Source organism: Harpia harpyja, chromosome 15 (genome assembly GCF_026419915.1).
Source record: "Harpia harpyja isolate bHarHar1 chromosome 15, bHarHar1 primary haplotype, whole genome shotgun sequence".
In the NCBI taxonomy this organism is placed as follows: Eukaryota; Metazoa; Chordata; class Aves; order Accipitriformes; family Accipitridae; genus Harpia; species Harpia harpyja.
Genome location: NC_068954.1, coordinates 27954158 through 27978384, shown reverse-complemented (window position 1 = coordinate 27978384; position 24227 = coordinate 27954158). Strand labels below are relative to the sequence as shown.

Below are 24227 nucleotides of genomic sequence, written 5' to 3'. Positions count from 1 at the left end.
GGCTGCTGTAGTGACAGGTTTTTTTCTCACACCTAATTGGAATTTTCCTTGCTGCAGCTTGCTTTTCTTGGGTGAGGAGGTCAGGTTTAGATCCTTGTGTTGGCTACATTACTTTTGTGTTTCCTAAATTCTGTAAAGATATGCACATTTTAATTTTCATTTCTTTTTGTAAAATATATCACTCTTCCTTAAAGGCCTATAGAGCTGCAATGCAGACACAATGGAGCTGGATTCTTCAGCTCTGTCACTGTGTTGAACAACATTTGAGAGAAAATGCTGCATATTTTGAGGTAAGAAAGTAAATGAATAAATATGTTAAATGTTTCTAAGTTTTGTCCATAGTCAAAAAGTTCTACTGAAAGTGCTAGTTGTAGAATTGACATTTGTCACGTGCAATTGTTAGATGATGAGCCATGCTCCCACAATGTTATCACACCTGTATTGTCTTCACTACAGTTATATCAGTTCACAGCAGACGAACATCTGGCCTGACATTTTTTCAAAGTGCCGCAGCTGCGAGTAGAGACTCTTGAGAACGAAGCCGTGTTCTCTCCCTGTCATGCACAACTGCCATGAATATAGCTTCTGTGGATGATGTAGAGTGGAGGGTGGTTAGTGATGGCTGAGGGAGAACATATTCTAGGTGGTTGTTCCAGGACTACCCAAATAGAAATAGAACATACAGCACTAATAATAAACAGAGCGGAGAACACCCTGACAGCAGACACGTCCAACGAAACACCTTTCTGATTATCACCCATTAACATACTCAGCAAATGATGCAGTACTCAGTTACATGCATGAGGGTCGAAGATACAAGGGTTTCTCAGTTATATGCATGAGGATCAAAGATGGAAGAGTTGTTTGTTTTTAAAAAAATTATAAAGATTAATTCTTAGTGTCTTCTGCGTTGGGTGGTTGAAGAGGAAGGGGGTGATGTTGGGATGAGATGCCTTCGGACTGAGACGAGTGAGAGCCCAAAGTTAGGAAATGGACACTGGAGAAGACAAAGTTGAATGATTTGGGCTCCTAGTGGTAGGGGGAAGAAATGGGAATTCTGGATGTAAGAAATGAGGTTTCAGGGACAGAATGGGGTGAGGATTATCACAGGACATTTCCTTTCCCAGTCGTGCTTAACCAGGACCCTAGTTTGCAGGTGCAGATGCCCACGCAGAACTGCCAAGTGTGGCAGCTCACTTCCCCTCCTGCCCAAGATGTTTGCTCCAGTGTGGTTGCTGAATTTTGCAGCTAGTTTGCTACAGTTTGTAGGCTTCATCTGTTCTGTAAATATGAAAGTAATTGTAATTCCAAGGGAAGCAAGAAGAACTTCAGAAAATTTTCCCATTGCAGGAACAGTAATTAACTAAGGTTCAATAACTGCCGAATTAGTTTTTCATGTAGATAGTACCAAGAATAACTGGTGTTACAACGTGCACCTTCTTAAAGGGTGCATTTAGACAGGAGATAATGAATAGTGTTGTGTGGTGCAGTGGTCACTTCAAGCTATTAGAAAAGATTATCTTTAAAAGAGAGCACTTAAAGAAAACTTAATAGTGTAGCTGTTCGTATACTTTTTAGGTTGTTTAAAAATAACCCACATATTTATCTCATCCTAGTTTTTCAGTGATGCCAAAGAAGCCGTGGAGTATTTAAAGAATTTGCAAGATACCATATACCGAAAATACAGTTGTGATAGATCAAGCAGCCTTCATAGGCTGGAAGACCTTGTCCAGGAGTCTATGGTAAGAATTCAAGGATCCCATTAACGTGAGTTACAATGAAACGTGTAGATTATAGCTGGATATAAAAGATGTGTGTTAAAATTATTGCTTTAAAGTGATGGAAAAAAATTATTATTTTTTAGAATTTACAATTAAATCATTGCATCTATCAATGTGTAACGACTGTTTTTCATAACTTTAAAATACAGTTTTATTTATTTCTTTATCTTTACAATACCAGATGTTGTGGGAAGCCAGTGGCTTCAGAAAGATACTTTGTTATTGTAAAACGTGTTACTTTTAAGAAACAGTAAAAGAAGTCAGGAAAAGAAAAGCTTAATAGGATCAAAGCAGCAGCACTGTATCCTGGCCATCTCTTATGACATATTCTTTTCTTAACTGTTTTAGGAAGAAAAAGAACAACTCTTGCAGTATAAGAGCACAGTAGCAGGCCTTGTGGGGAGAGCAAAGGCAATAATTCAGCTGAAGCCAAGGAACCCTGAGTGTATACTCAAAACATCCATCCCAATTAAAGCCATCTGTGACTATAGACAAATTGAGGTTAGAAACTTGAATTTCCTCAAATCAATTACAGATGTCAGAATTCAGCTAAAGTTTCATTAGTTGCCATGTTCCTGGAGAATGCTGGGCTCTAAATTTCTTCCACCCTAGTAAACAAGAGCAAATCCTTGTGTTGAACATTGGTTTTGTTGTTCTGTTGCTTATTTGTTGACATCATTTGCAGAAATGCTTTGTGAAAGTATTTTGTAATGCTTAGCTCATTAAATTATTCTGCTTTTCTGTTAATACTAGATAACTATTTACAAAGATGATGAGTGTGTATTAGCAAACAACTCCCATCGTGCTAAATGGAAAGTCATTAGCCCAAGTGGTAATGAGGCCATGGTTCCATCTGTATGCTTTTCAGTTCCTCCACCAAACAAAGAAGCAATAGATACAGCCAACAGGTAGGCACAAAACAAAACCACCCATTTTCTTTTAAAATTAATTTATATGATGCTTGGGTTAAAATAACATCTTACTTTTTTTTCCCTATTCATGTGTTACTCTGGTCTAAAGTTGAAGTCTCTTTATGTTTCAGGATTGAACAGCAATTTCAGAATGTTCTGGCCCTTTGGCATGAGTCACATGTAAACATGAAGAGTGTGGTGTCCTGGCATTATCTCACCAATGAAATTGAAGCTGTTCGAGCTGGCAATGTTGCCTCGGTATGTGCTATGTCTAGGAAGGGCCTCTTAGCCATTTGCTGGGAAGTCATAGGCTACGCTTCCCAGAAATGTTGTATAATCAACAATTTGCAGCAATCCTCATCTTCCTTGTGGAAACAGCTGTCAGTGGCCATGCTGGTTATCACTGTGCAACGTTCTGCCTTGATCTGAGCAGCCTTTACACAGATACATTTGAGGAAGGAGCAGAGAGGTGGTATCATGAAGACTACCTGCCTCATCGTGCTAATCTCTCTAGTGTCCTGTTGTCAGCAGAGGGACAGGATCTCTTGAAAGCAATAAACAGTATCTAAATCTGAATTTTGTTCTGCAAGAGTCTACCTTTCTGCATTTATGTTGAAGGTAACTGGGGAGATTAGCTTCATTAGACTAAGGTTAATCTTCATGAAAAACTCCCATTATTTCCTCATGCTGCAACTTTCTAATAACAATGGAACAACTGTGAGGCGACATTTAGTCTTTCAAGCTGAAGGCAGCTGAACATTCATTTCTCTGTAATGCATTTTTTCATTCTTATGCATGTCTGTAACTTGAAATGTTAAATAGCTAGTTAAGATCAATTTGTCAGAAATGAAATAGTGATAGAGATCAAAGTACTGTTCTTTCTGGCTAAAACAATGTGTGAGATCACTGAATTACACAATGTTAGATGTATAGCATAACACGATTTAATACAATAGTTTATTATACAACATTGGTGTATATCTGTCTACAAACTGTTGCAATCATACTTGCAATACCCAAAATTACATTTTCACTCCTAATTTCCCACTGTTGCTATTGGAAGGAAGGAATCTGAGATAATTCTTGAAGTGTTCCTACTTGCATGACTCTTGCTGGCTGCTCATTTGTTGCTATGTGGCATTAGATGGAGAAATGGTGCCTGATGTAGGGGTGGCTTAACACAGCCCATTGCTGGTGTTAAAGATGGAAAAGGATTTTATAGTGAGTGTAAACTGTAAGCTGTCAGGTGGACTCCAGCTTAGGAACAGCGAGGTTTCAGAACCTTGATTCTTTGACTTTACCATCTCAGTAATTGGTCGATACTGCTTTTTGATAAAAAGCATTACAGGGAACTGTGTGAGTGATGTATCATTGCTGACGGTGCCTTGGTTTTATAATCTGTTGCAGATAAAGACAATGCTGCCAGGTGAACATCAGCAGGTTCTAAGCAATTTGCAGTCCCGCTTTGATGATTTTGTGGAAGATAGCCGGGAGTCCAAAATCTTTACAAGCTCCGATACAGCACAGCTGGAAAGGGAAGTTAATGTTTGCAAGCAATACTATCAAGAGCTGCTGAAATCTGCAGAAAGAGGTAAAACTTCACTGAGAACAGTAGAAAGATGCCCTCATGAGAGAGATTGTAGCTCTTAATAAAACTTCTCTCTCTGAATACAAGCTTCAGTGGATTACCCATTTTATCATATTGATATTGTTAATGCCTCAGTTCTTCTGAACAGGTAGTCATCATTTTAACCATGTGCACAATTACATTGTACAGAAGCTCTAAGTTTTTTTAACTTTGTCTATAAGCTATGTAAAAATATTGATGTATGTGTTACTTAATATACAGAGTGCTACAAAAAAATTTACACCCAAGAATTTATTCTGTGCATTACAGCTCACTGTTTAGTCATGGCCTCCTTGTTTTTGAATGTTGGAAATGCAACTTGATTACTTTGTTGAGTTCATAACAGAATTAGAGCTTTTTTCACACTGCTAAGGCAAGAAAAGTATCCTAAGTATTTTCCTAGCTCCACAGAATGTCTGTAGTTACTGCTCTTTTAAGTCTGTTTTTAAATACAATAAGAACAGAAAGCTTAAAATATCTGTTCTGATTTACTGTCATGTAGCTAATGACTTAAAGAAATACAGTAGTGCAAAGCTGATTACTGCATTAGCATAGTTCACTATACTTAAGGAAAGATGAGTTGCCCTGTGCATCTGAAATAGAGGATTTAAAAAAAAAAAAACAAAAACCAAGCCCTGGAGGTTTACTGTAGTATTGTGCCTGATATCATCTGACTGAAAGACTCAGTCACTGAGTTTAGCACTGTCTGCATAAGGGTGACGCCTGTACCTGGGCTGAACAGTCAAAGACATACAATAATTTTTCATGTGTGAGGAGGTAATCTTATAACAGCTAAAATTTAAAGGTTCCTAAAATTTGCCTTGTAAGGCAAAAAATTCCAATAGAAGCTGATGGGATTTCAACCAGTCATGAAAGACGTGTAGAATGGTGACTTTATAAAGTGCTTCATTAGAAGACATGGTGAAAATGACATGATGGCTTTGTTTGCTAACATGTGCCTTGTTCCTTTCAACAGAGGAGCAGGAAGAATCTATTTACAATCTCTACATCTCTGAAGTCAGAAATATCAGACTACAGCTGGAGAGTTGTGAGGAGCGGTTAATACGGCAGATCCGAACCCCAATGGAAAGGGATGATCTACATGAAAGTGTGTTTAGGATTTCAGAGCAAGAGGTGAGCCTTTGAGAAAGGCTCTTTTACCTAGGAAAAGAAATTTTATTTTAAAACAAATATATCCAGATGTTTTGAGTGTAGCCAGGAAGGTTTGCAGTGCACCTTGAAAAGACAAGAGTCAAAGATTAAGCTTGTGTTTGTGAGAAAAAAAGATGCCAATAAATGGCAACTCTGTTAGTTTCCCTTTTACGCATACGTTCCTTTTTAAAATTTTTTAATGGCATCCACATGAAACAAGCAAAGGAGAGTAGACCTGTACTGGTAATGATATGTAGAGTGTACATCAGGTTGATGTAGGATAAAAGCACTGTCAATCACCTTTCATTTTACAGAAACTGAAGAAAGAGCTGGATCGGCTGAAGGATGACTTGGGAGTCATCACAGATAAATGTGAAGAGTTTTTCAGTCAAGCTGCTGGTTCACCTTCAGTCCCTACTCTGCGCTCTGAGCTCAATGTTGTTATTCAGAACATGAACCAAGTTTATTCCATGTCTTCCATTTACATAGATAAGTATGTAATAGGCCATCTCTCATCACACACGTTTAGTTTACAGTTTTCTCTTCAAAATAAATATGAAGATATTAGTATGAATAATACTGATCAAGGAAAAGGGAGTTAACATTTTAACATTATATAAAGGGGTACCCCATGACATGAAAAGGCTGAAAAACACAAGTGTATTGAATGTTGTTGTTAATGGTTCAGTTAACAAGAGATTACTGTTTTTCAGATTAAAAACTGTAAATTTGGTGCTGAAGAACACCCAAGGAGCAGAATCGTTAGTAAAACTCTATGAAACAAAGTTGTGTGAAGAAGAGGCAGTAACGGCTGACAAAAACAATATTGAAAATCTGATGGGTACATTAAAGGTAAGAGTTGGCCAATGCCTTTTCATGGGCAAATCAAAAATTAATAGGAAAATGATCTGTCTTGTAACACCTGGTTTTGTTATGCTATACTGTATAGTGTATCAAAAGTTGACCTATGTATTTGGAGGAAAGTCTGTATTAGGATTGACATCTCAGAAAAAAATGACGGCTTTGGAGCCTTAGGAATTGGATAGTTTGCATGCTCATTCCTGCTGTTAGGAAATGCCTTGAAGTATCTGAACTTCCAAGAGTGGCACTTGTCAATGCTGCAGTAAGACTTATTTTTTTGTCTTTTCAAAAGGTAGCATATGCTTAAGGTAACATAAATATATTGTTATATATATGTGGCCACAATAACTTTCCTGCTACTGTTATGGTATACTAATCAGGGTTTCCAGGAAGTTTGGCAGGTATCTTTGCAAACGGGTAAGATTGAAGTTCAGCATTTTTTGACTGCTGTATATACCTCATTTTAATATTGCAAATGATGAGTAATGCTTTTTTGTTAGATAGAATGATTGGCATCTACGTAGTGATTTTTCTGAAAGCTGTAGTTTATAAGATAAGCGTATTAATTTGCTGTCCATGTTTTGATCTGTGTGTTGTAGGGGATGCTGTTATTTAGAATTATTTTGCAATTCATAGTGAATTAGTTGCTTCAGACCCATTCTGGTGCCATTCCAGTGTTTGAGCAACCAGAAGTAAAATACTCATTTAAACGTTTTTTGTTTATTAATTTATACATTTTACTCATGTAAAATACTCATTTATAAAATAGTGTCATAATTTAGGAGTTATTTACAATTTATCATTTATCACATACTAGCAATGGAGATCTGAAGTAGATGAGAAAAGACAAGTGTTCCATGCCTTAGAGGATGAACTACAGAAGGCAAAGATGATCAGTGATCAGATGTTTAAAATGCACAAGGAACGTGATCTTGACTTCGACTGGCATAAAGAAAAAGTTGATCAGTTAGCCGAGAGGTGGCAAAACATTCATTGTCAAATTGAAAATAGGTTAGTATAACTTTTTATTATAATCTGTTCATGTTTTATGCTGGTTTTGTTGTTTCTGAGGAAAAATAATTAGAATATTAAAATAGGTCAGCATAGTTTTCTGAACTGTTTGTGAAATGTGCTAAGATCAACGATTTTTACCCTTTCTGTGCTGTTGACATCATTATCTTACTTTTCCACAGGAGATGTCGGTGACTGTGGAGCACCAAAAGATTAACAAGATGTAGAAACATTATTTACTTACAACTTATTGAGGCACAGTAGAGATAAATTGTCTTTTTTATTTCCAAAGAAAAGCCTGCAGAAATGGCTTGCTGTCCTATGGAAATACCATCTGTTTCTCCACATAATTAGTTCTGACAGGCTAAACTGATGAGCTGATTCATCATTTATGATTGGATTCATGTTAACTTGCTTTTAGTGACTGAAGTGCTAAGTCTGGAAGTCCTTAGCTTCCATTGACTTCTGTGATAATTTTGCTGCAATAACTTTTGGTGAAGTGCCAGTATTTTCTTTTGGTGTGCAACCGTTTTCATGCAGCCTCAATATCCAGTTGAGATGTTGCTCTAAATTCAGCCCTTCAGTATTACTGTCACGATGATATTGGAGAATGTTACTCAAATGCACATGCCTACACAGATGTGCAGGTACAGCAGAACACACCTACCCGTAATTCTGAAGGAGATATGCGTACATGACGTTCCTGGAAATACTTTTTCCTTCAGTCTCTATAGTTCTGTTTCTCATATTTGAAGGAACCAGAACTGTAGAGACTGAAGGAAGAAGTATGGGCAAGTTAAGGAAGTCCGTATCTACTTTAGTTTGTCATTACAGATAACCTGAACAAGAGCATCAAAGATAGTGCTGTTGATGTAAAAACTCACACAACAACCTTTCCCCTTTTTGTTCTCCTTTTCTAAGGGATGAATACCTATTCAGGTGCAATACTGAAGTTATTCACTTGTAATTAACTAATTTAGTTGTCTCTATTTAACATTGCTGGAAGTTAAAAGGAAGATGGGCAAAAGCTGACTCATTTAAAGCTGACTGCAGAATGGCTAACTTTAAATGCACCTCAGATATTTCATCATTTGATAGCGTGACATAATCTAAATGATAAAACAGTAGTTTTATGAGATACTGAAGTGTCCTTATTTCCTCAGAGGGCAAACATGAACCACATGCTCTCCTCACAGGACTGTATCCTGAATAGAATATGCTGAAAAATTACTGTTAATACATAGTGGCTTCTAGTGTAAATAGGACAGATTGTGGTAGTTGCAGCATGGAGCTGTAAACAAGCTGCTTTCTGCAAATGTTCCCTCTGCTGCTTCCTAACACCTTGACACTGATGATCATTATACAAAAAGTATGTACAAATATTGGCTGCAGTTATGATCCTTTCTCTTTTTCATGGTTATTAGCTTTAAAACATGCGTAAGTATGAAACCTGAGCAATACAGTTTCCTTTGCTTGCTCTTTTTCAGTCTCCTTATGGCACCTTGAGAACAACACTAGAGCAATTCAAAGTATTCATTCCAAGTAGAACTATAAAAAGTTCTTTAATAAGTATGTTTATTCTGCAGTTGGAGTGGTCATATTTATATGATCTTTGAAGTAACAGTATAAGGATCATAAAAGAAAAACTGTCAGTATTCTCATCAGTATGGAAACCACTTTCAAGAAATACACAGCACTTTCTTTTCAGGTCAAACACGTGATTTAAAAATGGACTTACAGGAACAGTTACTTTCGCACATTAGAACATTTAAAGGCTTTCGTTTTAGTGTAACTCCTGTTGTTTTGTGGGAGGCACAGAGAGTATGGTGAACCAGCCATGACTTAACTCCAGCACAGCACACTCCTTCTTGAGTTACATAGGTCAAATTTGAAATCCTCTCGCTTCTTATAACAGAATTAATTGCTGTTGCAGAGCCCTCCCTCTTGCGTGGGGTTTCCTGTGCTTATGGAGTTTCAAGCAGTTTAGCTCACTACTGAGGGATATATGCAGTTTCTTCTGTAGTAGGATCTCTCCTGGGTGTCATTTATGACAAATGATAAGGCTTCATCAAGCTGGGAATCTTGGTGTTTGAGAAGTTAATTTACTGTTTAGTTAGTGTTATTTTAGTATGTTTATAGTGTGAGCTATAAGCAGAGCTAAGGCATCTGAAGCCTTTAAAGCTGTATTTGGCTTAGTGTTGCAGTTTTTATCTTTAATATTCATCTTCTCCCCTTTGGCTTATCTTCTAAAATAAAATCAGGTTGCGTGACTTAGAAGGTATTAATAAATCTCTGAAGTATTACAAAGATACTTACAATTCTTTGGACACTTGGATTCAACAAGTGGAAGATGCTCAGCGAAAGATTCAAGAAATCCATCCGGAAAATAGCAAAGCATTGGCTAAACAGCTGAACCAACATAAGGTATGAAAGGGATCTCATTGTAGGAAAGCACTGCTGTAATGACCAAAGAATTAAAACATCAGTTTAACCCAGTATTGTCAGTCTTATTTCTTGATAGAAGGTGCTTATATCCCTCAGCCCTTACTGTAAAATTCCAAGTCATCACCAGTTTTTATGATTTTATGTTTATAATGCAGCTAACATCATGAATATATCACTCACTAACTATTGCCATTTTATAGACCACATTGTTTTGGTCCTCAAATGTGCAAGAAGAGCAGAACCTTAGAGGGTGCCTAGAATTCTGGACTCTCCTTATTGCATCATTTTTTATTCAGTACTGCTCTTGGTATTTATGGACATAGAAATATTTTCATGGAAGCAGAGCTACACTCAACAACTGCCTCCTGCAAGAAAGAAATGCAGCTTAAATAAGAGACAAAATAAATTATATGCACGAAATGGTATATTCCTGATTTTGTTTTAAGTTTGCTCACTGGCTATTAAACGTGGCAGATTTTTTTCACTGCTTCTGTACTCTAAGCCTGACAAAGCCCAGGACATAGGCTTGAGCAAATAATTACTTGTACACACATGGCAATGAGCGTATTATGTAACTTTCGTGATGTTAGATAAAGTAAAATTGCTAATAATAATAGTAATAAAAATGACTTTTTAAGATGAAAATGTAGATTCATATTTTACAGATGCTGGTTTCTGAGATCGAAATGAAACAAGGCAAAATAGATGAATGCCAGAAGTATTCAGAACAATACTCAGCTGCTGTGAAGGTAATAAATAATGTTATACTTAGAATTCTTTTTTGTGTGTGTGTGTCAGTATCATGTGGAATGCCAGTCATTTTGTGTATTTTCTCTTTTTACAGGACTATGAGTTGCAGACTATGACCTACAGAGCTATGGTTGACTCCCAACAAAAATCTCCAGTGAAACGCCGAAGAATGCAAAGCTCATCAGACTTCATTATTCAAGAGGTAAATGGATTTCTTATGACAGGAAAACGTGGTTTTTTGAGTCTTTGCTTAAAACAGAGTAAACACAAGAATGGGATTTAGGATTTATTAATGATTAAATAGTGTAACCCAAGCAAGATTATTTTTTTCTCTATAGATATTATGTGATAAATATTCTGTTGGTCACTATGCAGTATTTAGATAAAGAAACACTATATTGCTGTTGATAAGCAAAAGTCCCCCAAATGTACCTCAGTAAAACTGTTTAGAACTACCTCTGGGTTAGATCTTGATCACAGTAAACAGGGGGAGCTTTCATCTTTGCTATGGTAAAACTTACCAGATCTGAACACTGACAGATTCCAAGGCAAGTCAGCCTCATTTGGGTGGGAAAGATAAGTCTGTCTCCCTGCTAACTGTTAGAGAGGAATAGTGACCAGTGCTGCTTGTGCCTCTTATAACCTGTTCTTACAGGGGGGAAGAATCAAGTGACTGTGAAGTCAAAACATTGTCTTCTGTTTCTTCTCCTTATGGATCTCCTCATAGATTTAAATAGATTTATTTGTGAAAGTGCACCCTGTTGATGGCATTCAACTTGGGAATCAAAATTAGGACTTTGGATTCCAAAATCAGGATTTTAGAATCAAAATCAGGATAAGTTCTAGAGTAGTGTTTATCACCTCTTTGAAGGTTAATGGGAGTGTTTCCCTCTATCTCCCCCACCCCACCTTTGTTTTTCTGCAGTTCATGGATTTACGGACTCGTTATACTGCCTTAGTGACCTTGATGACCCAATACATTAAGTTTGCAGGTGACTCTTTGAAAAGACTGGAGGAGGAAGAGGTAGGTCATCCCCTGGCAGCCAGCCAAGCAAAAAGAACAGCTAGGCAAATTATTCACAAAGTTAGCAGCAGATATGAAAGACTAGAATTCCTTATATACTGGACTTCATATAGAAATGTAGGAGTGTTAAATTACACCAGTATCATTCAGATAAGCAAAATCTGACACCATCCATACATTTTACCAGTTCTTCCAGCTAGAAGGATCATATGATTCACTAAATTCTGATGGAGATATAGTTAGATACAGTACATTTTAATACTTTAATATTTTAGGGCTTGATCTTTTGGATAAATGCAGACATTAAGATGAGGGCAAACTTAGTGTGCACACACCGTTGATATTCTATGTAGGCCTTAATGTTCCACAATATGCATTCTGTTCCACTTAACATATAAGGGAGTTCTTTAAACAGAGAGATGCAGTGCCCTCTTAATTAACTTCTTAAGTTTCTTTGACATGTTTAGATTTTCTTTTTCATTCTACCTTTCTACTGTATTGATTCCTTGGGGTCAAACAGCATTTTATTTATGCTTAGTGTTTAATCTTATTAACAAGAGTAGGTTACTGAAATTGAGCAGACAAATTACTCAAAATACATGCTTGCTGCAGAATCAACCTTCCAAATAATTGAGAAAAAAATACTTTTAAATTCTTCACTGTCTTGAAATCTTTCTCTCTGGAAGAGATTATATAGTCATTCTTTATGGACTACAGTGTTTTAGTATAATCTATACAGTGCATATCTCTAAAATAATGCCCATATTAAATGCAGTCCTATATAAACTACATGAAATTGGAGAATACTCTCATAAGGTATAAATTTTAATGTTGTTATTACAGAAGAAACAGAGTTCTTAAATGCATGTCTGGTGCTGGCTTTGTCTTTATTGGCTTTTCTTGCTATTGAATATGTCTGGACAAACTGTAGCACTAACAGCATGTATCTTTGTGCATCATGAAGTGGTGGAGCATACTGATGGAAATACATAATATTTGTTGTTGATAAGTATCCATTATAACTGAGGATTTAGTATGACTAATAATGCTAATGGTACCAAGGATAAAAAGTGAAACAAAGAACAAGAATTGAAAAAAGGATCAAGAAACCTGTGAATGCCAATAGGCTTCACATTCTTCAAGAGCAAATGGAATCTTTTAAACTCTTTGGAGTTTCAGTCTGCTCTGAATCTCCAGGACTGCTTCTTTGGAAATCAAACACCCCCCATCTTCCGTCCTCCTCCACCTTCCAGCAGCCTTCTAAATCTGTTAGCTTATATGAAGATAACCTAAGTAGATTTCCAGTCTCAAAGTGATTTGATGGGTTTTTTCTTTGTAATGAGGGTAGCAAATCAGAAAATGAATAATCCTTTTCAAAGGAGAAATGATCATTTTTTTTTCTTCTGGGATCAGACCTCTGAAGTCTGTGATTGTTCAAAGATTTTCTTCCATGCCAATCTTTCTTCCTAACTCTCAGTAATAATAGCATTAAGAATGCACAGAATAAGGGAAAAAATCAGATGCTTTCCATGATATCTCAGTTTAATCCATGTGCTGTCATGCTCAGAGCTTACCAGAAGAGAATGAACTCCAGCAACCTGTGAAGTCAGCTGAAGTCTTTAAACGTTTGGGATGTAATGAAGCTGTTGAATTCAGAGAGGAAAACACACCTAATGAAAGCATGATGGATGTGGAATATTTGCAAAAAGATAACTCTTCCAGTAAACCTAAACACACAGAAAATAAATTGGAAACTGACAGAAGAAAATTAGATGTAGACATATATGATAAAATCAAAACTGATAGAATATTAAAGCAATTTTTAAATTTCAGTGGCCAAGAAAGTAGCATTAGTGGCAACAGAGAAAATAAGCTACATACAGAGCAAGAGAATTTAATGGGCTTTGGTAATCAAAGTAAAGAAGAAGAAAATGTTGGAAAAGATTGTTTTGTTTCAGCTGAGATCTGTGTGAGTGTGAATAAGGATCCTGGTGAAATGTTAAATGAGCAAATTGTTAATGGAGAGAGACAGAAAACAGAGGCAGTATCAAAGAAATTGCCTGAAGTGGAAGTGTTACACAAAACCACAGGAAAAAAATTTTCAAGAAAGGCAGGGGGTGATGTTTCAACAGAGGAAGAATATGAGATGCAATCACAAACTAATTTTGAGCTAACAATGAAGAAAGATGAAGTTACTCCAAAAACTGGAAGGCATGCCCTGGATATCAGCCTTTACAAGCAACCAAGAACCCATTTTGAATGTCAGTGTAAAGAACATTGCTTTATGGAAACTAATAGCCATAATACTTTAAACTCTGAAGACAGACGGTTTCAAGTGTGTGGCGAAAAAGGCGACTCTCTTTCAGGTGTAAGGGATGCAATAGCTTTAGAGAAAGTTGCATCCTCTTCCAGAGAGCTGGCAGCACACAATGGACGTGAAAAAACAAAGTTAAATTTGCAATCTGTGAGCAATCCAGGTGTTTCTGCTGTTGTTGAAAGGGATACAACCAAACTGCACAGAGCATCTCTGGATAAAAGTTACTTCATAGCAGAAAACATAATCATAGAAAAATCAAATTTAAATCCAAATGAAGCCAAGAGTACAATGCGAGAAATTTTGGCTGTTTCTCCAGGAAATATTTCAGGAAATATGCAGCAAAAGTCTCTGAATCTTATCCATTAGATTTTGAAGTGTCACCAGTGCAGAGTGATCCAAGTTTAGGTACAGAATTGTTAGGAAATGCTGGTGATTTAAATGCAAATACAGCCCTCTCAGAAATTATTTATGGAGGAGAGGATTATGTTCCATTATCAGAACATCGATTAGCAAAAAAGCTTCTGAGTCATGATGAGAAAGTAAGTGAGAAGAAAATATCATAGGGTAAAATTTATGGTTTGGACAACATAAATATAAGTGGGGAGAAGCAGAGTGGAGAAGACAAGTTCGAACAGGGTCAGAAATGTAAAGATTTATTGCTAGTTGCAGAAATGGACAGTAGAGATAAGGGTCATAGCACAAAGGTACCTGGAAAAAACACTGAACTCCAGAAAACATTCTGGGAAAAAACAGGGAAAAAAGCCTCACTTGAAAAAAAGGAAAAGCAAAAAAAAAAGAGGCAATGATAATGAATAGAAAAGGAGCACAACTGTTATTAAGGTACCAGAGTTTTTATGCAATGCAAGTGAAACAGTTAATTTAAGAATGATTCTAAACCAATCTAAATCAACATTTGAATCTCAAAATATGTCAAGGTCAAGTGATTTAAAGTTGATTGAACATAATTTAAACAATGAATATGCTAATTATATATTAATTACTGTTCATTTTGAGATGCTTAAATTTTTAAGTTCTTATAAATTTATTTTTATGTTTATTTTCTATTACTATTTAATTACCATCCTTTTCTCCACCCAGCTGATGCTCAGCCATGTTGATTAGAAATAATGAAAGTTAACAAGATACAGTTTGTGACTGTATCTGTATTTTAAGTTCGTCTTTTTCAAGCGTAATACATTAGATTCTGTGTCTATTACAGCATAAAAGGAGATCAGATAAGAAACCAATTTAAATGTTTTGTAGCCATTGGAGTCTGGTCAGAATTGTGACACGGGGAAGTACGGAGAGGAACTGAAGAAGCTGCCTTTGCATTAGCCTTTTAGGAAATAAGTTTAATGTATCATATGAAAAATTAAGTAAATCTGGTAAATTTGAACTATATCAACATTTTGTGTATTTGAAAATGTTGCTATAATTACCCTTTATGCCATGTTTGTATGATCATAGAAATACGGGTGTGTTTTTACCTTGTGTTAGCTCACGTTTGGTGACTAACAGTACAGTAGCGCTAATGAAGACAAGGTATGTATGGTTTTAACCATATTATTACTGGTGAATACACATCTTGCTTATAAGAGTTTCCCTTGATCTGCCAACATACGGAGACTACTAGCCAACTGGTTTTCGCTAGGATTTTCCTAATAACCATGTTGATACTTCTAACTGTGTCTACACTGCAGAGCAGCTGTGCTCTTGCCAGTTCCCCAGCTGAGCCAGTGGGGAGGCATTGGGACTGTGAAGCACACTGTGGTGCATAGATGTACTGGGGCTTAGATACCTCTCTTTCTGGAGCTGATACATCTTGTCTCTAGCTCTAGGTACTGTTTCTTTTCCTGGACGGGATTTCCAAATTTGTCTTGTGTTGTTTTTGCTTGCAAGCATAAAATTCTTCTTCCAATTCCTACTGAACTAATCCAGAAATGGTAGGCCACTTTCTCCTTGGGAATTCTTTCACATAGTGTTTGGCTCACTGTTTGCTCTACCTGTTTGTTTGGAGAAAAAGCATATGCAAGCTGTTGTTTGATGCTGGTTACTGCTAAGAGGCATCTGTCTCAAGTGAGAGGCTTCAGGACTTCTTCGCTTTGTGGATGTCTTTATGAAGGGTTTCATATTTGACTAATGGTAACTTCCTGAAGCCTTCAAGAGAAGGTGATGGTGGTGGGAACTGCTCGTCCTACTTTCTGGGCATACCATATATATATGAGTAAGTATTTTCCATTCTGCTTTTCAAAGAGCCTAATGTGTTTCATATGCTGTATTACAAAAAGTATATTCCAACTAATCTTATTCCTTTACAGATTTTAAAGAATAAAGAAGCATCAGCACGTGAGGCATATTCAGATCTAATGGCACAGCAAAACAGCACAATAGATGAGAACAGAAAACTCATGGGAAAGGTAAAAACACTTGAGGAGATGTTGGAGGATATGAAGAAACAAAAATTCCAAGTGGAACAGGAGCTCCCTAAAGTGAGGGAAGCTGCAGAAAAAGAGTGGAAGAAGCAGCAAAAGGACATGGAAGAGATTTGTCTTCAGAAGACCAAGGCTGAGCAAGAAGCAAAGCAGTGTCGTATAGATCTAGAGAGTATTGAGAAAGAGAAAGCAGATGCAGAGCAGGAGTTGGAGTGTGTAAAGCAGCTCATTTTTCAGGCAGAGACTCAAAGAAGTATACTGGAAGAAAACCTCCGTGCTTTTCGAAATCAAATAGAAGAAAGCACTTTTACCAGAAGAAAGCTTGAAGAGCATCTAAGAAGAAAAGATACTAATCTCCATGATTTAGAGCAACAAAAAAAAAACTTAATGCAGGAACTGAAGAAAAAAACAGAAGCAGAGGAGAAACTTATGAAACTGATAAAGCAAATGGAACAAGATCTTGAATTTAAAGGGAACCTATCAGAAATAAAGCTGCAAGAAAGAGAGAAAGCTGAAGCCAGAAGGAAGGTAGTTGAAGGCAGGTACCCTGTAACTAGAGAAACTTCCCTGCCAACTTTCACGGCTGGGCAAGGCAGCCAGTGTAGGACTGATTCTGAAATTACAAGTTTCCAGAAGAAACAAGAAGCCAAAAAAGTAGAAGAGCTGAAACAGAAGATAGATGAGCTAACCCTTGCTAACAAAAAAGCTGATAAAACTATTAAAGACCTGAAATATGAACTGAATGAAATTGAGCTTCAGAAATCATCAACAGAAGAAAAGTCTTGTTTATTAAAAGAAAAACTAGATAAAGTCAATAGTGAACTTAAATGCCTAAAAATTAAGTTGGAGGAAAAAGACCAAGTAGAGCAGGGATATTTGCAACAGTTGAAAGAACTGGACAAGCAGCTGCATAGAACCACAGGTAAAGCTGAAGAGATGATGCAAGAAACTATAGATCTTAAGAAAATTAAGATGAACTATCAGGAGGAGCTGAAATCTGTTCAGCAAGAAAAGACACAGCTAAAAAGAGAGGTAGAGGAATTAAGTAGATCACAGACAAAAACTGAAATCACTATCAAACATTTAAATTCACAAATCAGTTCTCTTCAAAAAGAGAAGTTGGCAGCTGAACACAGAACACAGATGTGCAAAGGAGAAGCAAATAGTCTTCAAGACCAATATAAGAAAATTCAAGAACAGTTGCTTCAAAAAACAAAAGTAGAGAAAGAAAACCAGCAGGAAATTCAGATTCTGAAGAATGAATTAGCCAAAAGTAATCAGGTGTCAGAAGCATTGAAACGAAAGATAGAGGACCTTAATAAATGGAATACTGAAACAAAACTAGTGATGAAGCAAATTCAGTCTGAATCAGAGAAGATTACTTTGGAAAAACAAAGTATTCAGAGGAAAAATGATGCATTAAAAGCCCTAGCAGATGGTTTCAAAGAGCAACTGCGTACAACAAATGAACAATTGCACAAGCAAACAATAATTGAGCAAGAATTCATATGTAAAATCAAAAGCCTAGAAGTTGATCTAGCAAAAACAAAAGACTTAGCTAGTGAATATAAACAAAAATGTGATAAACAAAGTGCTTCCACCCTAACCATTGACCAGGAGGTTAAAAATCTAAATGCCCAAATGAATACTTTAACTATGGAAAAGAGAGTGAGCGAGCAGAAGGTGCAACTACAACAAGCTCATATACAAGAGCTAAGTAGTAAATTAAAAAAATTACAGGATGAACTCCATCAGAAGACTCTGGATGAACAAATGGCACAGAAGAAGATGATTCTGTTTCAGGAAGAATCCATTAAGTTTAAACACTCCGCAGAGGAATTTAGGAAAAAAGTTGAAAAATTACTGGAATCCCATAGCATCACAGAAAAGGACATTTCTGGCATAAAACTAGAATGTGTTGCTCTTCAGCAGGAAAAGCATATGGCTGAGGAAAATATCATGTTGTACAAGATACACATGGAAGATCTGCAAGAAAGGCTTAAACAATGTCACGAACAACTACAGCAAGGGAAGCAGGCTGAAATGGACTATCACCAGAAGTGCAGGAAACTTGAAGAAGAATTGGAAGTGCAGAAGCACATGGTTGAGAGCTTGAAACAGAAAATGGACCTGCAGGTCAGGGAGAGTGAACACAGGTTTCTTTTGTTTCAGAATGAAGTTCAGCAAAATAATAAACTCCAAGATTCTGGATTTAAATTGAGCTGTGAGAGAAGAGGGACTGATTTCAATTACCCGAGAGACACTGCAACTAGAGAATTTGAACAGCTTCCTGCACATGCAAAACCTAGCTCACCTTTGTTAAGGCAGAAACAGGAGAGATTAGGTTTTAAATCTGATCAAATAGAAGGAAATACATTGTACATGAGTGCTGATGATATGATACCGAGAGAGGTGCAGTTCCAGATGTCAAGAATAAACCAATCACTAGAAGAAGATTCAAGGCCACAATCTTTTACAGAGTTTGTTTCTCAAACAAGTACGCAGTTCCAGATAACTTTTGATAAAGCAAACCAAATCTCTGGAACATCTGAAAGGGATACATTGAGAAACAGGAACCTACACAGTTCCAGACAAACTATTAGACATGGAGAAGACACGAAGCATGAATTAGGAGTGGTAAAACTGCAACCCTTGGAGGTACACACTATGTTTTGTGAGGGTTTGCCTTCCTAGTGCTGGTTTTGACTATTCTATTTTTTTGTTTGTTTCTTTGTTTTTAGTTATATGTTATCACTATTCTGTATTCTCTCTAACGTTTCTTATGTTCTTACCTTGGTGAAGGGAACCGCTTCATTCTTACATGACAAAAAAAGCTTTTCATTAGGCCTTTGTAGCAGGTTTGTTAATGTCTAAGAAACGCATTATTTTCAAAGTTTATGTTGGAAATGGGAATTCACATACACCATTGTATCATTGTTGGTCAAAATAAGCTTTGATTAATGGCACTAAGTTCATACAGTAACAAACAACAGTTATTGTTGCTTAGTCTAGTCATATTCCTGTTATTGAATACATGTTCGAAATGGCAAATGTGCTTTAAAATTCTACGTATCTATATTTCTCTGCTCTCCAATGCTAGTAGTAGTTCTCCTTCCTGACTTACATACAAGTTCTCCCTTATGTTTCTCTGGTGGTGGATTTAGGATTGAATTATGTACAGCATAGTTCTGCAGATGTATTTCTCACTGTGTCAAAAAATTCCTATTTACAGATAGTGAAGAACAAGCACTATGACATGCACGTTGAAGTCACAACATTAAACCAAGAAAATGACAAGACTTTTGGTAATGAAGAGAGAATGTTTGAGGGATACAAAACATCCAAAGGGTTTAGGAAAGAAGACTTTGCAAAGAGGAGCTCTTTCTTAGGCGAAGAGATTTTGAAAACTGTTGATGATGAAACTCAGTTGGAATATTTTACAGAGGAATATGATGATATTAAATTTCAAGGTCTCCGACATGATGTAACTGCCAGACAGTTGACCGAAGTTAAACTTTTAGACAGGCTTACAGTTGAACAGCTCTGTTCAGGGCAGAAAACTATTGATGAAGTTCAGAAAAGTCTTGAAAATTTTTTAACTAAACCTACAGCTGTAGCTGGGCTGTACCTTGAATCCAGCAAAGAGATACTCTCTTTTGCTTTAGCAGCAAAGAGAAGAATCATAGGAAAAGCATTGGCATTAGCATTTTTAGAGGCCCAAGCAGCTACTGGTTTTATCATTGATCCCACAACAGGTCAGAAATTCTCTGTTAATGATTCGGTTGTTAGAGGGCTTGCAGATTATGAGTTCAAGAGTAGACTGCTTGAGGCAGAGAAAGCTGTTTTGGGCTATTGCTGTTCTGGGAAAGTGTTCTCTGTGTATCAGGCTATGGAAGCTCAACTCTTAGAAAGACAAAAAGGTAAAAATATCCTTGAGGCTCAGATTGCAAGTGGGGGAGTCATTGATCCTGTGCGAAGTGTTCGTGTACCTCCAGAAGTCGCCGTGCAGCTTGGCTTGCTTAATAACACAATTTTAAAATTTTTGCATGAACCTTCTAGTAATGCAAAATGTTTTCACAATCCAAATAACAGGAAAGCTATGTACTATTGTGATTTGCTGAAAATGTGTTTGTTCAGTGTAAGCAGTAAATGCTTTCTCCTTCCAGTTGGTGAAAGGAAAATAAGCAGCCCATCAGTAGAGAAAAGTCACAGAATTTCTGTAGTAGATGTCGAAACAGGAGCTGAAATGACTTCATATGAAGCTTATCAAAAAAATTGTGTTGATAAAGCTACATATCTTGAGCTTTCAGAACAGGAATTTGATTGGAAGGAGTCTACGTGTTTTGACTCTGATGGGAATTCTTCTCTTTTGCTTACAGATCTTAAAACCGGTGTACAGTTTAATATTGAGGAGACCTTGAATCAGGGTAGAATTGACAGAGCATTAGTCAATAAATATAAGGAGGGTTTAATCACAGCTAATGAATTTGGTGATATTTTAGTTAGCAGTTCACAGCCAAATAAAGATTTAAACAGTCCTGTTGCAGGGTTCTGGCTTTCTGAAACCAATGAAAGAATTCCAGTCTTAAAAGCCTCACGCAAAAACTTGGTAGATAGAGTTACTGCCCTCCGATGTCTCGAAGCTCAGGTTAGTACAGGAGGCGTAATTGATCCATTTACTGGGGCAAAGTACAGTGTTTCAGAAGCTTTGCAAAGGGAGTTAATCGATGATGCTTGTGCCAAGCAAATCCAGCAGTGTGAACTGATCTTTACTGGGATCATTCACCCTGTAAGGAACACAGTTATGTCAGTTGTTGAAGCTATGCATTTAAATGCCATAGACAAAGAAACGGGCATGCGCTGCCTGGAGTATCAGTACTTGACTGGTGGGTTGATAGATCCAAAGTCTCATTCCAGATTAACAATGGAAGATGCAATTAAGAATGGTATTATTGATGCTGTCACAGCTATGAAGATGAAAGATGAAAAACTGTATGGTAAAGTTTTAACATGCCCCAGAACAAAGAAGAAGTTAACCTACAAAGAAGCTTTAGAGAGAGCTGTTTTTGATTGCCACACGGGGCTGCGATTGTTAGAAGCAGCTCAACCCCTGAAAACGGGAATTTCCAGTCTTTACTATAATTCATAATGGAACAAAGATACTAGTACTCATTTTGGTGCCTGCTTTAAAACCCATTCAAGTCAAGGAAAAGATCTATGATGGCCTTTATGGAAAATCACAAATGGTGTTTTCTAACGTAATCATGAGTTGCTGTAAAACTAATTGGTACAAACTACTAATTAGTATAAACCACTAAAACTAGAATTAGGTACTACTTGTTACAAAGTTGAAATTTATAGATAAACTCAGGCAGATTCATATTTTCAGAATGCAGACTGTGTTCAGTTTTTACCTGAAGGCCTTGTCTGACATTATCTACATGTAGGTAGTGTAAATCAGAAGTTATGCTGAGGTTGATGAAGTTAACATTAGTGCAAAATGGGTAGATTTAGGTGAGACAACAATCAGATTCTTATGTTAAAAATTGAAAGGGATTGCCCATTTTGCATGTAACCTGGTACTTAATTTAATACTACAAATCAGTTTGCAGATACCATTTATTTTACAAAAGTGGCAATAAAGTATATAAGGGTTAAACCTGCAGTCCAGTAAACATACGCATAAGCAAATTTTCTCACACTAGTATTTCATTAATTTTAATGGGTTACATCATGAAGTTACATATCCTAAGTTTTTGTCTCATTTCAGGTAACATTTTTCTTTTTTTAGAATTGTTTTCATGCTCTAATAGGCAAATGAATTACAGTTACATATCAAATTAAACAAAATTCCACTGAAATAAAATGTCTTCAGTTTTACTTGTGATACATGGAAGGGCTTAGGCATGTTTTCTAAGTACTGATAAATTTGAAACTACTAACAGGATTTAGTACTATAAAAAGAAAAATATTCTCCTGTGCAGGAAAAGATGAAATGTCTCAGTATTTTACTTTTATTGTTCTTGTTTCTGTAGACATAAAAGCAATGTACTCTTCCTAATTGTAATTTAGTAATCCATGTGCATAGATTGCAAAATACTGATAACCTGTGCTGGCTGTACATATCCACAGCTGAGGGTAATGCAAAGGCAGCAATTCAAAGGTACATTATATGCAAATGTTGTTTAGATTTTATCTGCTGAGTAATGGCTGGGAAGCTATGCTTTTTCTTAATATTGGTCATTTTATAATGAATGTACATGTGTATTAATAAGCACCGTAATCATAATTGCAAATCATTTGAGGAATTATTTTGTTAATGTCTATTATTATGTGGCATTTTTATTCCAACATCAAAGTGTCAGAGTAATGCATGTGCTGATAAATAAAATGAAATCACTTTATGTTTATGTGATAATACTGCCATTGTGGTAGAATTGTGTTTCTATGGACGTTAATGTTAAATATTGCAACAATTTACATTTACATGTTTTTTGCAATTCACGGTGCTCATCAGAAGTCAATGGAAGAAGAAAAGAAGGAATATGTTGAGAAAGCTGGGAATTTACTGAAATGGGTGTCAAACCTCAGCAAGACACTCAGCAAAGAAGAAGGAGAACAGGCTGAAAAGACAGATTTGCCTAAGCAGCAGGTACACAGGTGTTGTTTGGCAAAATACCACTTCCTCTTTTTAGCTTTCGGTGTTGATTAAAATGACAAAATATTCCATAAATACTTTTTTTCTCCAAGTCACCATCCACATTTTACTGAAGATGTAATTTCACATTTGATTGCGAGTGGAAGGTTGGGTAAATGAACATCAATGTTTAGGGACACAAACATGTTACTCAGGAAGAAGTACAAGCTGCTTTTTACAGGCCTGGCGCGTGACGTATTCTGACACTGCAAAATGTCAGTTTAGAGAAACTAGACCCTGCAAACCATAACTCAGCCTTTGTAGAGGGACAGTGCATCCTGACAGGATGGCACTTTGTAGGTCTGCCCCCTTGTCCTGAAATAGTTCAGTGAATAAGTCTGGTAACTTCTACCCTGGCACCAGGAAGGAGAGAGTTGGTAGGAGGGGCCTGAGGCCCCAGTTTATTTTTATTTGCTTTTAAAAAGATATTTTGAGGGATCCTCTTACGGGATAGTCAAAACTGCTGTCTTGGGGACTACAGCAGGTGTTGACTGAGCCCTCTTTATTATCACACTAGTCCACAGGCTGCTGGAGCGGCCCATCTTGCCGCCTTTGTATTTAACAGGTACATTGCCATCGTGTACAGTTGTAACTGACCATAAATTTCCATCTGTGAAGTTTCCTATCATTTCTAACAGCTCCTCTGCTAGGCTTGTCCCATAAAATAGTTTAGTGACACCTGAAAAAGATTTCAGGAGGTGAAGGTCTTCCTGCACACTGAGCAGCAGAGAGATGGAGCAGTATCTTTTCTATATCCCTCAGTACAGGGCTGGGTGTATGGTCATGCAAACATGATTTTGGCCCTCCTGGCAGCCTGTTCCTGCATTTTTTATTTTGGTCATGCATGCTGGTGCCACTTAGAGCCACTGGAGCAGTGTGTGCATAAATCAAGCATGCTGTCAGGCAGGTCAGCAGTCCTACAGTCCTGATGGCCACTGGTCCCAGCGTGCTGCTTGTTCATAGAGGACCAGTGCTAGTTTTGTTACTGAGTTTGTCCCTATATCTACAGGAGGAAGTAAGCTTGTATTGATTTGAGCATATTGATTTGTAAATCACTAATAGTTAGGATCAGGATTTGCAAAAACATTCAGCATTGGTCTTTTTCTGCCCTTGTTAATGATACCAGTGCAAACCTTTGTCAGCATTGAGCCAGCACTCAACTCCTTAGACCATCTCAGCTTACCACAGCAGCTATGGCTGGCATCTTCCCCATCCAGCC

General features: G+C 36.9%; 2 protein-coding genes across 16 annotated transcripts in view; both read left to right on the top strand.

Annotated features, from left to right (window-relative positions):
* Window positions 1–24227, top strand: part of DST (dystonin) — a 316607-nt gene that overhangs the window by 172226 nt on the left and 120154 nt on the right. For 14 of the 15 annotated variants that reach the window (XM_052809218.1, XM_052809204.1, XM_052809202.1 and 11 more), the window contains 15 exons: window positions 195–290; window positions 1617–1742; window positions 2130–2282; window positions 2535–2689; window positions 2824–2950; window positions 4100–4283; window positions 5296–5453; window positions 5786–5964; window positions 6185–6323; window positions 7150–7343; window positions 9605–9767; window positions 10454–10537; window positions 10633–10740; window positions 11464–11562; window positions 22829–22963. In XM_052809218.1, coding sequence (XP_052665178.1) covers window positions 195–290; window positions 1617–1742; window positions 2130–2282; window positions 2535–2689; window positions 2824–2950; window positions 4100–4283; window positions 5296–5453; window positions 5786–5964; window positions 6185–6323; window positions 7150–7343; window positions 9605–9767; window positions 10454–10537; window positions 10633–10740; window positions 11464–11562; window positions 22829–22963 — 2100 coding nt within the window. Of the gene's footprint in view, window positions 1–194; window positions 291–1616; window positions 1743–2129; window positions 2283–2534; window positions 2690–2823; window positions 2951–4099; window positions 4284–5295; window positions 5454–5785; window positions 5965–6184; window positions 6324–7149; window positions 7344–9604; window positions 9768–10453; window positions 10538–10632; window positions 10741–11463; window positions 11563–16197; window positions 18970–19543; window positions 22797–22828; window positions 22964–24227 lie in introns of those variants that run through there. The other variant, XM_052809217.1, reaches the window with a different exon arrangement.
* On the top strand, window positions 11679–14860 carry LOC128151689 (uncharacterized). The gene has a single exon (XM_052809264.1). It carries the CDS (start codon window positions 13112–13114, stop codon window positions 14243–14245), a length of 1134 nt encoding a protein of 377 aa, XP_052665224.1. The 5' UTR covers window positions 11679–13111; the 3' UTR covers window positions 14246–14860.